The sequence below is a fragment of the Boleophthalmus pectinirostris genome, unplaced genomic scaffold (genome assembly GCF_026225935.1).
Source record: "Boleophthalmus pectinirostris isolate CB_2022bp ecotype Guang Dong unplaced genomic scaffold, ASM2622593v1 HiC_scaffold_2826, whole genome shotgun sequence".
NCBI lineage: Eukaryota > Metazoa > Chordata > Actinopteri > Gobiiformes > Gobiidae > Boleophthalmus > Boleophthalmus pectinirostris.
The window spans coordinates 659,221-672,556 of NW_026571291.1; the positions used below are offsets into that span (position 1 = coordinate 659,221).

Consider the following 13,336-nt stretch of genomic DNA (forward strand, 5'->3'; position numbering starts at 1 on the left):
CGGGTTGATTGAAAAATAAAATAAAGTGGGAATTAAACTAAAAGTAAATTTGTTTGTCGCGCTGACGGCGTTTGTTTCCGAGGGTTAGTGGCGTTAGCTTAGCTGGCTACTTGGTGTAGACAGGTACGCACAAAAACTGCAGATATCTTACGGGAGAGGTAATTCTGTCACTCACCGTTGAGATGTGTTCTGAGGTAAACGTAAGATGTATCGGTCCAGTAAATCTTTATCAGATCCTTGATGAGGCGTCCTTATTCCAGCGATTAGCAGCAGCGCTGTAGCAGCGGAGGAGAGGAGCAGGAAGGGAGTGTTGTGTTGTGCGGCACCGGAACTTAAGGAGAGTTATCCCGCCACAGTAAGGGTGCCACCGACGTGGTGTTACGTAACGTGGTTACAAGGGCTTAACGCTCAATTCTGATTTTTTTGTGAAATCCGATGTTTTTTTCGAGGTCGTTCACATTTCCAGTTAAATGTGACTTGTCTGTGACTCCAGTGTGAACATTAAACGGTCCAAAAGTGTCCCACATGTGACACTGGAGACACGACGACGTCAACCGCAGCGAGCGTCTCTGTGTTTACAGAAGTTGTCCAAACATGGACGCAGCATCGAGCACCTGGAGATTTTAAAGTTCCTCTCGTACCGGAGCCAGAACATGAACAACTGACTTGTTTTAAGGAGGAGATTGAGAAGGAGAAGGACGAGGTTTTTGGTCGTGGTGTTTTGTGGTGAGTGGAGATGTGCTTCACTTCAGTCACACAGAGTTCAGTAACAATTTTCTCCTACTTCAGTGCAGAATAGTGACGTTTGTGTCTTGTTGATAACGTGTAGGTGGATGAATGCACTTTGGTCCGTTCACACTGAAGTCACATGTCAAAAGATCAGATATGTATCAGTTTCAGGAGCACAGATCCAAGTGTCCTGGGTCACATTTGAAAAAATCAGATCTGTGTCGTTCAGACGTCATTAAAAGATCAGATACAGGAACATAGAGACAAAAAATCGGATTTGGGTCACTTCAGGCTTCAGTCTGAACGCAGCCTTTGACACTTTGAACCTATTTATCAGTTTTGTAAGTTGACACATTTGACATTTTCACTGTTTTGATGATTAAAATGTTTGTGTTTCATATGAACTTTTAGCATCACAGACACGATTCAGCCTTTATTTTTACTGACCCGTATCGAATCGATTTGAAATATATCACACTGAACTGAAAGCTCACTGTATCAAGATATGTATCGTTAGGGGTGGGCGATATCTCGATATTTTAAATATATCAAGATCCATCCATTTTCTTCCGTTTATCCGGGGCTTATCAAGACATTTTTTAAATTGATATGGATTCTGACATATCGTACATATTGATATAATGTTTATATTTAATACTGATTTCACCACTTTGCTTGTTTGTCTTCTCTGTCGCTGCTTGTGTTTCATTCACTACCTCTGTGAACGCCCAAAGTTGGTGCCAGTGAAAAGTTTCAAGCACCACAAAACTTTTCCACCATTTACAGACAAAACCATCAGCAGCTCATCCTCATGTTCCACTGAGTCGTGTCCTTTAGCCCGAAAGAAGCTGAACCACATCAGCGACACAAGGAAAGAACTGTTTATGCAAATGAGTCATGTGGTTTTAAGTTTAGGTTCTGTAAAACGTAAACACACGTGACAAAACTGAATTAAACACATGATAATGTCAAACGGGCTGATGTGGTTTTGCTTTTTATGTTGTAAAGTTTAGTAAAGTAAAGTTTATTTATGTAGAAGATTTTAATGAATCATTTGCTGAAGTGTCACTTGTACAATAGTGTTTTGGAATCGTTGGGTTTGATCTGCGGTGGATTGTGGGATTAAACCTCAGATCCTGACGCTGGTGAGGAACATGAATCTGTTCAAATAATGAACCTCCTGAACTTCCTCTGAGATCAGAGTTTTGGTTGAACAGAGTTAATGCAAAGATGAGCTTGAACTGAGTTGTTTTATTTATGAATGAAAAGAAGAAAATATGTTTTTATTTCTTTTACTTTTACAGTTAATTTATTATTTATGTCACAGGTGTCAAACATAAGGCCCGGGGGCCAGATCCGGCCCTCCAAGACCTTTAGTCTGGCCCTCGGCTGATTTTCTACTAAAATATTTTAGTTATATTTTCTATTAAAATCTTGTTAATTTTCTGTGGTGTTTATCACAGCAGCGTCTCCAGCGTCTCTGTACGTGGCCCCTCCCACCAGAGCAGCACAAATGAAGACTTGTCTCTTTCCAAACGCTCTTAAAGGACGATCGTTTTGACTGTTGACCGTGACACCCTCATCAGAAAATGTCCAACATGAGAAAAGTGGAGCCGAGTGCAGGATTTTACAACAAAAAATGGACTTATTCCTGTTTACAGACAAGTTCATGTTAAACAAGTTTGTAAAAACTTTGTGTTGAAATTGTATTTTTCTTAAAGTTTCAGGTTGTTCATAATATTATAATATTATAAAAGAAAAGTTGATCAATTAAAAAAATTTCTGTAATAAATTTGTGTTTCTCTGCACAAATATTTGAACTTATTGTTATTTTTGGGTTTTTATGACATGAGTTTTCTGACCCGGACACTTTGGGATCAAAGTCGGTTGGATATGACCCCCGGATCAAAATGAGTTTGACACTCCTGGTTTATGTAATCAAGTCCTTCATTACATAAATCAGGGGACTTTTCGTAATCTTAAATGAGGCAGAAGCTCCTTGTTCCTACATGAACTGTCCACCTCTTGCACTTCAATAAAAAAAGACCTTGTAGAATTTGGCAGATTTGTTTTTGCAGGTGTTTTTGGGAGGTTATTTTTCTGTACACACATCGACATATATTTTTTGCTCCATATCGCCCAGACCTGTGTATCTTATCTGCAACTTCTTAATAATCCCCAGCTCTAGTTGTAAATAAAATCATCATTATTAGGAAAATCTGCTCCGTCTGTACCAAATATTCCTGGTTTCTAGAATGTGCTGGCGTCATCTGAAACCTCGAAACTTGCTCCTACTTGAGTAAAAAAAAACCTCTGAATTCACTTGCGAAATACGTACGCGTGACCTTCGAAAACAGGAGGCGCAAAGACACGGCAAACCTGGTACGACAAAAGTGACATTAGTGAAACCTGGAGGCACCGTAGAGGAGGGAGAGAGAGAGAGAGAGAGTGTGAGAGGGAGGAAAGAGCACGATAAAACCACCGCACTGACACTAGAGTTTGAACCAAAACAAAAAAACAAAAAAACGAGAGTGACCGGGGAGGGGGCGGGGACAAGCACAAGCGCCATGGCAACACATAGAAAGGAAGAAAAGAGTTACCCATAAGAAGCCGGCGTTTCACCCGCTTGTCTACATCAGCTACTGACGAGGAATTCAACTCTGACCTCTCAATTGCAGCCTCATCTTTCTCTAAAACAACAAGGGACAAAGAGTGAGCAGGTTATGAGGAGCCCAGCGGTCAGACCTCCAGCCCCTCCGCGCTTCAGCAAAACAAACAAAGTAAAAAAAAAAAAAAAAAAATGAAAAAAAAATAATAAAATGGAGCCACACGAAGCGAGAAGCCATGAAGCAGACCCCTGTTAGTGTGAGCGTTAGAACCACAACTACGAGGAGGAGGAGACGTGGGTGAGGTGACCGGGTGAGGCTGGTGGACAGAGGGGGGGGGGGGGGACGGGGGGGGACGGGGAGGGGCAGGGTGAGGGGGGGGGGGACCATAGACCGCAGAAGTGGACATCGTTTACGGCGCCGACTGAGCACGAGCGCGATAAAGGTTTTTCACAACGGCTGGAGGTTTGAGGAACTTTCTCTTAAAGGTTTTCTGTGTCAAAATTGACTAAAAGTGAACAAATTACGATCAATTACGATCAGAACAACTGCAATATTAAAAAAAAAAAAAAAATGTGTAGGCCGAAGTTGGTGCACTGGGTAAAACAGATGCATTACGAAAGAAAAGTTAAAAGTGTTTGACAAGGTGTGAGGTTCTCTTAAAAGTTTAGTTTTTAGATTTTATTTATTTATTTTTTATTGTTATTTGTTTATGTATGTATATATGCATTCTATATTTTTATGAGTATGTGGATGTATGTTTATATATATTTATATTTAGGCTGGGAAAACATGTGAGGTTGAGCTGTCCTTGTTTTTTTTTTAATCGTTTTCATGTACATAACTGGCAAAAACTAAATAAAAAAATTATAAATATATATAATAAAATATATATAATTCATATATATATATATATATATATATATTATATTTTTTTTATTATTTTTTTTTAAAAAAAAAAAGTAATAAATAAATGTGTCGTATTTTCCAGCAGCTTCATAAATCTGCCCCACCACCAAATCTTCAACCAACAAACTGCACAAAGGATAAACATTCTCACATGAACAATTTATCCACAACGATCAAGAGAAGAAAGAGCAAAACTTAAAGGAAACAACGACGCTTTAATGAACTACTGAGCAAAACTAATGTTATGGCCATGAATAAAACAGAAGTAATGCAAAGTTGAAAAAACTGAGGCACTCAAAAAGTACAAAACAATTAACTACGGCAGATTAAGTTAAAATCACGTTGACATGTTTCCGCCCTTCGGTCTTCATCAGGGTAAACTCGAGATGGGCTGTTACCGTGCAGATTTAAAGTGACATGTGTAGGTCACATGTTCACATCCCCTGGTGCATGATGGGACATGTAGGCTGAACAGATTTTAGTTACAAGTTATTTAAGATATAATAGTTATTTTAGATATAATACAAGACTGTGCAACTTGTTCGCTCAGACTGATTCTACATTTAAAATTAAAAGTTACAACAGTTACATTTTTATTCAGTCTGGCGCCACCTAGTGCCTCCGTTAAATTTCATTTCTCTCCACTGACTTGGTCAGGAATCAGAATACACTAGACGATTCGCAAAAAACCCGGGAGTGCAAGTTCGGAGACATTCAGTGTTGGTAACGATTCCCGAGATCGAGGATTTAAAGCCGGAACAAAGAGAATGTTTGGTGAATCTCATCAAGGGGAAAGACGTTATTGTCCTTCTTCCTATTTGGGATTTGGGAAAAGCTTAATATACCAATTCGCCCCGTTAGAGGAGCATTACATACGTGATAAAAAGTACCAGCCAACCGTCGAGTGAACGAATTCTAACACTGCGAGGTCAAACGGTTTCTATGAAGTGAAACTAAAGCGTCACTAAAGCGTCATCGTTGTTCACCTTTACGTTTTAGTCTTTCTTCTCTTGATCGTTGTGGATAAATTGTTCATGTGAGAATGTTTATTCTTTGTGGAGTTTGTTGGTTGAAGATTTGGTGTTGGGGCAGAATTATGAAGACATTTTGACACAGAAAACCATTAACCAGAAGTTCCACAAACCTACAGCGGGACACTTCGGGCCGTTGTGAAAAAGAACTCCAGTTCACTTTCTATTGAAAAAAACTGCTCTACATGATCCTGATGATTTTATTTCATTATTTCGTCCCTGAATGAAGATCTGAACATTAACAACAGACCAATCAGGTGCCTTCTTTCCCCGAGGTCTGACTGGACAGCGTCGCTAAGCGTGAAAGGGTCGAGCACCTTCCACAACCTCGCCTACGGAATTAACCGCCATCCTCAATGAGCTTCATTTGGCTGTAGCCGAACGTCTCAGAGTGACGTCACACTCCCTCAGTCCACTTCTTCGTACTGTCTATGAGGGACACAGTTTCCACTCAGGGGACCAGAGCTGTGCCAGTCTGAGATCAACCCACCAGTGAGTGACAGGCCACTTCAGCCAATCACAGATGAGTGATCAAATCGATATCGTAACCAAGGTTCTATGAAGACTGTGACGGTTTTATTTTCTGTTTAATAACATTACAGAGTGACTAATAGTACTGGGATTTTATTTTGTTCTAAAAATGCGCCTGTTTCAAAGGATTAAGATCTGAAACAGGTTCTGAAACACCCAAAACGTGTATAAAATATCTGCAGTTCAGTCGATTCAGTGGATCCTTAGGCCTGTCACCAGAATCACTCTCACTCTCAACTCGATACAGGAGGCGTATTTACCTTTTTGACGTGTTTCAACTGCTAGTTTCTTTGCATTAGTTTTGAAATCAGTTTTTTTGAGCTGTCGACTGATGAAAAAGTGATTTCCGTGGCTAATTACTGCTTCATTCTGCAGCTCGGGCCTTTTAACGATAGTGTCTATTCTGTCTAAAGTGGTTTAGTGGGATTATCCCGCTTCACTGTTGTCGTGTTGTTGTGGTGAAGCGGCTTCAGCACTGTCGTTTGTCACCGTGTTTCTCTGGGGGGATTTACTGTGCTTCCATTTGTTATCGTGACAGGCCTGTGGGTAAATAAAAACAGTCTGCTGCGCTCTGAAGCCCTGAGTGGAAACATCCAGCCGCCCTCGTGCGTAAGGGACAGACTGGCACCGAGACACGGGACCAGGGGGCACTGTGAGGGGCACTGTGAGGGGGCACTGTGAGGGGGTGAGGGGGGTTAGGGGGTGGGGGGGCATGAGGCAGACACACACGGACACACGGGTCAGATAGGGCAGCGTGGCGGGCACACAGATGGAGAGATGGGGAGGTGGGGCGGAGGTGGGCGGAGGGGGGCACAGGGGGCGGAGGGGGGCACAGGGGGCGGAGGGCACATGCAGAAACAGCAGGAGGAGAGTCTGGGATCGCTGGTTGCCTGTTTGTCGTTTATGTGGACACAGATTTGAACTTTTGACCACAGGAAGTCCCTGAGCAGAGAGAGAGAGGAGACTGTCCAGGCTCAAGTGTGCAGGTGTGCGGTTGCCATGGTGAGGCATGTGTGTGTGCGGTTGTCATGGTGAGGGGTGTGTGTGTGTGGTTGTCATGGTGACGGGTGTGTGTGTGTGTCATGGTGACGTGTGTGTGTGTGTGTGGTTGTCATGGTGATGTGTGTGTGTGGTTGTCATGGTGACGTGTGTGTGTGTGTGTGTGCGGTTGCCATGGTGACGCATGTGTGCGGTTGTCATGGTGAGGGGTGTGTGTGTGTGGTTGTCATGGTGACGTGTGTGTGTGTGTGTGTGTGTGTGTGGATTGCCACGGTGACGTGTGCGTGTGTGGTTGGTTGTCATGGTGATGTGTGTGTGTGTGGTTGCCACGGTGACGGGTGTGTGTGTGTGGTTGGTTGTCATGGTGACGTGTGTGTGTGCGCGGTTGTCATGATGACAGGTGTGTGTGTGTGTCATGGTGACAGACATGTGTGTGTGCGGTTGCCACGGTGATGGGTGTGTGTGTGTGTGTGTGTGTTGCCACGGTGACGGGTGTGTGTGTGTGTGCGGTTGCCACGGTGACGTGTGTGTGTGTGTGTGTGTGTGTGGTTGCCATGGTGACGGGTGTGTGTGTGTGTGTGTGTGTGTGCGGTTGCCATGGTGACGAGGGTTTCTCACACAGACTGTATGAAGAAGTGCACTAAGAGCATTGGGCTCCAGTCAAATGAGGCTCATGGAGGCGGGCAGTTACAAAGGTGGAATTGTTCTATATTTGGAATTCTGACCTCGAGGATCAGAGGAACCGAAGAGCCAATCAGGAGCGAGGCTGTTGAAAGAAACGCCCTCCTCTAACACGAGCTAACACGTTACTAACACGAGCGGGAGGCGCCTGATTGGTCTGTTATTAATGTTCAGATCCTGATTCATGGACAAAATATTGAAATAAAAACCTCAGGGTCACATAGAGAGAGTTCAGACGAATATTTTAAGACCAAAACGAGGAGCCTGAGAGCAGCAGCGACACAGAGAGGGGCCACGATTTTTCAGTACAAAGTGAATTGGAGCAGGTGAGCTACGTCCACACAGTCTCTGGTGAAACTCGACCTCGACCTCAACCTGGACCTGGACCTCAACCTGGACCTGGACCTCGGGGCGAGGAGTGTTACTACAGCTCCAACACTCGCCTCTGCTAAACGAGTTACATCAAAACGAACTCTCCATCACAGGAGGAGCTTTAGAGCCACTGGACTTTCACCAGAAACACACAAGTATCTGAACTGAAACTGTGTTCGCCCGATGTTCCAGAATCTTCCTGGACCTGCCCAGTTGTTAAATGGACGATCGCATTAATCAAACGCAGCGTTTGCTCGTTGTACGTCTATAGCGAGGACCTTTAGAGCTGATAAAAACTGCAGGGAGCCCCAGAGCTCTGAAACGCAAACGCACACTCTCCACAGACGCGACTGGGAAACGGTTTAGAAACAAAAACTCCTCCAGGTCGGACTAAAGGCTGAACTGTGAGAGTCTGAGCTCTGGGTCTTTGATGTGAAGAGCTTTGTGCTCAAGAGGCTCTGATTAAGGCGGCTCCTGTGGCCCCAGGGACGTTTGGAGGAGGACGGGGTGGGGGGGGTGGAGGAGGTGGAGGAGGGGGTGGAGGGGGTGGAGGAGGGTGGAGGGGGTGGAGGAGGTGGAGGACTCTTGGGTGAATGGGCCTTTCTCTCTCTGCACCTATGGGACTGTAAAGTGCCAGTGCTTTAAATTCCATTGTGTAAAACTTTGTGTGATTTTGTCTCTAAATTCAGATCTGAACATTAAAAACAAATGGACAACGATCGTTAGCAACAGGTTTGATTGACAGCGTTGCTAAGAGAAGAGACGAGTACCGTCAACATCCTCGCTGCTGATTGGCTCTTTGGCTGAGCCCTCGGATTTTCAAATGTGGGTTGCAGATTAGGCGCTTTAAAGGCTTCCCTCGATCAGCTTCATTTGACTGGATTATCAGCGCTCTTCTTCACACAGTTTGTGTTTTACACCTAAACTATCACACTGCTCCGTCTCCCTGAGGCTGAAGCTCTGAGCAGGACGAGGAGCAGAGACACGAGGAGGAGGGGCCACGCTCCTGAAGTGGTGCTGGAGTGAAAGAGAAAGAGAAAGAAAGAGAGAGAGAGAGAGAGAGAGAGAGAGAGAGAGAGAGAGAGAGAGAGAGAGAGAGAGAGAGAGAGAGACAGAGAGAGAGAGAGAGAGAGAGAGAGAGAGAGACAAAGAGAGAAGAGAGAGAGAGAGAGAGAGAGACAAAGAGAGAGAGAGAGAGAGAGAGAGAGAGAGAGAAGAGAGAGAGAGAGAGAGAGAGAGACAGAGAGAGAGAGAGAGAGAGAGAGAGAGAGAGAGAGAGAGAGAGAGAGACAGAGAGAGAGAGAGAGAGACAGAGAGAGACAGAGAGAGAGAGAGAGAGAGAGAGACAGAGAGAGAGAGAGAGAGAGACAAAGAGAGACAGAGAGAGAGAGAGAGAGAGACAAAGAGAGAGAGAGAGAGAGAGAGAGAGAGAGAGAGAAGAGAGAGAGAGAGAGAGAGAGGAGAGAGAGAGAGAGAGAGAGAGAGAGAGAGAGAGAGAGAGAGAGAGAGAGAGAGAGAGAGAGAGAGACGCTCCACTCTTGTGCCTCTTATGGAGTCTGTTCAGACTCTAACATTCAGAGCCTCTTGTGGATCTTTTGTGTTTGAGGGAGACGTTTGAAACTCGTCACTGAAAGTTCTGACACTAACGCGGTGTGGCTGGCATTTGTCATTTGTCGTTTGTCGTTTGTTGTTTTTGTGATTTGTGGTTTGTGGTTTGTTTTGCTGCTCTGCTCTGACGTCGCTCTGAGGCGTCTCAGAGAGTCTCAGTCCTACGTCTACGTCCTCAGAGAGACGGAGCCTCCAAAGACGAGGTCCATGCAGAGACACAGAGTGACGGGCGGCTGATGGTCTGCAGCAGCGACAGGAGCAGGGCGACAGGTGTGACAGGGGCGACAGGGGCCAGTGTTAAAATCAGAGGCTTTAGTTTTAGTTTGTGCAGATAGAACAGGAGTGGACAGAACGTCTCCAACTGAAATAATAAACAGGACTTAAACATGTGTGTTCACGTCTTATTCATCTTCACTTGGGGATTGGTGAAACTTTTTTAACCGTTTTCTGATTTAAACTAGGGCCATGGCTCCGCGGGAAATACACAACTCTGTATAGTAACAGCTGAGCGAACAAATAAAATGAGAAACTAAATGGAAATATTATGGACTTTTAAACTTTGTTATTAGGACGATTATTTTTGGTATTTGGTCAATTTTAAAAGGTCAGTGGTATTGATCCTATTGATCCTTCACCAGCAGCTCAGAGTCTGCAGCCCCTTCACACTAGAGCTCAGAGTCTGCAGGCCCCTTCACACTAGAGTTCAGAGTCTGCAGCCCCTTCACACTAGAGCTCAGAGTCTGCAGCCCCTTCACACTAGAGCTCAGAGTCTGCAGGCCCCTTCACACTAGAGTTCAGAGTCTGCAGGCCCCTTCACACTAGAGTTCAGAGTCTGCAGGCCCCTTCACACTAGAGCTCAGAGTCTGCAGCCCCTTCACACTAGAGCTCAGAGTCTGCGGGCCTGTTCACACTAGAGCTCAGAGTCTGCGGGCCTGTTCACACTAGAGCTCAGAGTCTGTGGGCCTGTTCACACTAGATCTAAGCGTGTGCTGAGGGTCACAGTGTGTCCGGTGTGACAGTGTGTCCGGTGTCGGGGCGGCGTGTGTCTCAGCCCACTCCTGTTCTCTGTGCTCAGATGGGATGAGGCAGGAGGATGAAGGTTACATGGGCTTTGTGGAGCTCTACCTAAGATCAGGCTGCAATTGAGAATCTCCGTCCTGACCCCCCCCGCCCACAAAACCCCCCCAGACAACACAGGCAAACCGGCAGGACCCAGAGAGAGGAGCAGAGCCAGAGGGGGACACAGGGAGGGGGCCTTTCTACACAGGACAGAGAGAGACAGACACCACACACGTCCCACCACCACCAGGTCCCAGCGACGGAGGCTCCGGCTGCAAGGGAACGGTTAGTCACACAGTCTCAGAGTGTGAGTGTGTGTGTGTGTGTGTATGTGTGTGTGTGTGTGTCAGGGGTCTCCACACTGACATCATGTAAAATACAAACACAAAACACAACAATGACACAAACTCTTGAAGTCGGTGTCCACTGCACGATTCTGATCAGATTTGTTAAAGTCGTGGCTCAAAATGGAGGCTGTGGTTTTATACAAACACCTGAAGTTGGACGCTTTTGTTTGTGAGTCAGACACTTTTAAACCCGCGTTAAACATCTGCGGCATCAACACTCAAGAGTGTCAACGCTTGAAACACAGCGTGGAAACATTGCACTGACACAGTGGCGGCGCGGGTGACGGCGCGGTGACGGCGCGGTGACGGCGCGGTGACGATGTCACGTCTGACCTGAGCGTTGGAGGCGTAGGCTTTAGTAAACACACAGTCTAAGGGAGACACAGATCTGTCCAGTGTTTCAGTGAAGGTTTAGTTGCGTCTCCGTGGTGTTTCAGCCATTGTCCGTAAATATGAACATGGACATAGGATATGGACATACTTAATGTGTGAGGTGCCGCGTTCCAAACAGAAAGTGCTTCAGGCGGCTCTTCCGGCTCCTTCTAACTCTGGCTCCCATTGACTTACACACGTCTGTCTGGACCTGCTGCTGTGAGTCTCGTCATTTTTCTCTTAAATGTTTGTATGAACCAAACCCCCAGGTTCCAGAGTGTCTGTCCGTTCAAGTCACTGGGCCGAGCTCAATGGTGCATGATCCCAGATTCACCTTTAGTCCGGCGAGGTTCTTCCGGTGGTTGTGGGCCGACCGACCATGTGCAGTAGAGTCTTTTCTCCCGCGGGCACACGCGAATATATGTGAACACACGCACGGAGCGCGGGCTCGTGTATCACGTGATCACTCTGACCAATCAGGATCCAGATTCGCTCTTGTAACCGCAGAAACAGGAGCTTCGTTCGACTGGAGCTGAACACTCGCTTAGTCCACTTTTTTATACAGGCTACGATTTCAGCTGAGTTTCAGTCATGTTTCAGTGGCATTTCAGTCATTTTTTAGTCATGTCTCAGTGCTGTTTCAGCTGAGTTTCAGCTGAGTTTCATCTGAGTTTCAGTGCTGTTTCCATGGTGCGTTTTCATACAAATACAAAGGCGTCCAACTGGAGGCGTTTGACACAGCGCTCTGAAGAAGCAGGACCAGGACCGGGGCCATATTTGCACTTTGTGGAGTCAAAAACGCTGTGTTACTTTTACTGAAACTTTATAAACCAAATAAACGGTGCAGTGGACACAAAGTCTTCAGGCTCAGAGCTGCAGGTAGAGCTGGAGACCCCTGCTGTGTGTCAGATGCCCTCCCCGTGTGTATGTGTATCTGTGTGTGTGTGTGTGTGTGTGTGTGTGTGTGTGTGTGCGTGTGTGTGTGATCTGCAGCCAAAACACAACACTGAGACATTTCTCGACAGTCATCAAACGTGTCGTCACAATCTGAAATAAACCAGGCTCATTTTGGAGTTTTTTCTGTTTTATTCATTTTAATCTTGGAGGTTTTTAATGGAAAACTGTGATTCCCAAACGACGGACACAAGGATTTTCTCAAAAGTTTAGACCTGCTTTAAATCCTCGGCGTGAAGTTTGAGCATCACAGTTTTCAAATATCGCTGAGACGCTGCTGCGTACGTCGGCCGTTTCGTGGTTTTGAGATGAGCTCTGTCGGTACGCAGCAGTTCAGCTCGTAAAGACCCAAAAAAAGTTCCTCCGTGTGAATCCGTTTTATTCATTCTGCTGGAAAACTCCGCAGTTATTTTTACACATTTAATGAGCGTGTGAATTTACATAAGTTACAAATGAGCCAGAGCTTGTAAAGTCTGATAGGAAACTACCGGGCGGCGGTTTGAGCAGCACAAACTCATAATCGCCGCTCGTAACTTTTAACAGCCAAAAATCACCGGGCCACAGAAACACAGCGTTTGACCCGGAGCTTTAAACCCGCCGGGGATGAGAAGGGCTAGAGGGATCGCAGGCGCTGATAACGAGACGAGCGCGGCGGACATCTTGTGACTGGAGCCAGAGCGGAAATCTGAGTGAAAATAACATAAAAACTGCCCGTAAAGTAAAGTTTAAATGGGCAGATAATGGTGTGTTTGTGTCCTAATAATGCACGAATCACCTACAAACGTTGCATTTTTCTATTTTAATGCAGAATTAAAAGATGTTTGGGCACAAGCACTGATAATTTGTGTGTTTACTTCCTGTCCATGACTATAAAAGAAGAATTTGTTTATATGAATGAACGTTCAAAGCTCACACTACAAAAAAGCTTGGCCAAAATTTAAGGTATAAACACTTAAATCTATCAGAAAATGACTAAAAAGTGTTGAAATTATCTGTCCGTGCAGCAAGATCATTTTACTGGACAAGTTATTTTAAAATAAACAACCTCTAAATCCGTGTGTCATTCGTTAAAATAAACAACGATTTTCATTATGTGTCTCCAAAACCAAAATGAAAAAACAGATAATGATTCGTTTTT

The 13,336-nt window shown here is 45.1% G+C and overlaps 1 protein-coding gene across 1 annotated transcript in view; it reads right to left on the minus strand.

Annotated features, from left to right (window-relative positions):
* Positions 1 to 13,336, minus strand: part of LOC110173713 (signal peptide, CUB and EGF-like domain-containing protein 1) — a gene marked incomplete at its 5' end in the record, with an annotated part of 198,737 nt that overhangs the window by 93,391 nt on the left and 92,010 nt on the right. Inside the window, one exon of the mRNA XM_055160027.1 lies at positions 3,330 to 3,419. Coding sequence (XP_055016002.1) covers positions 3,330 to 3,419 — 90 coding nt within the window. The remainder of the gene's footprint in view (positions 1 to 3,329; positions 3,420 to 13,336) is intronic.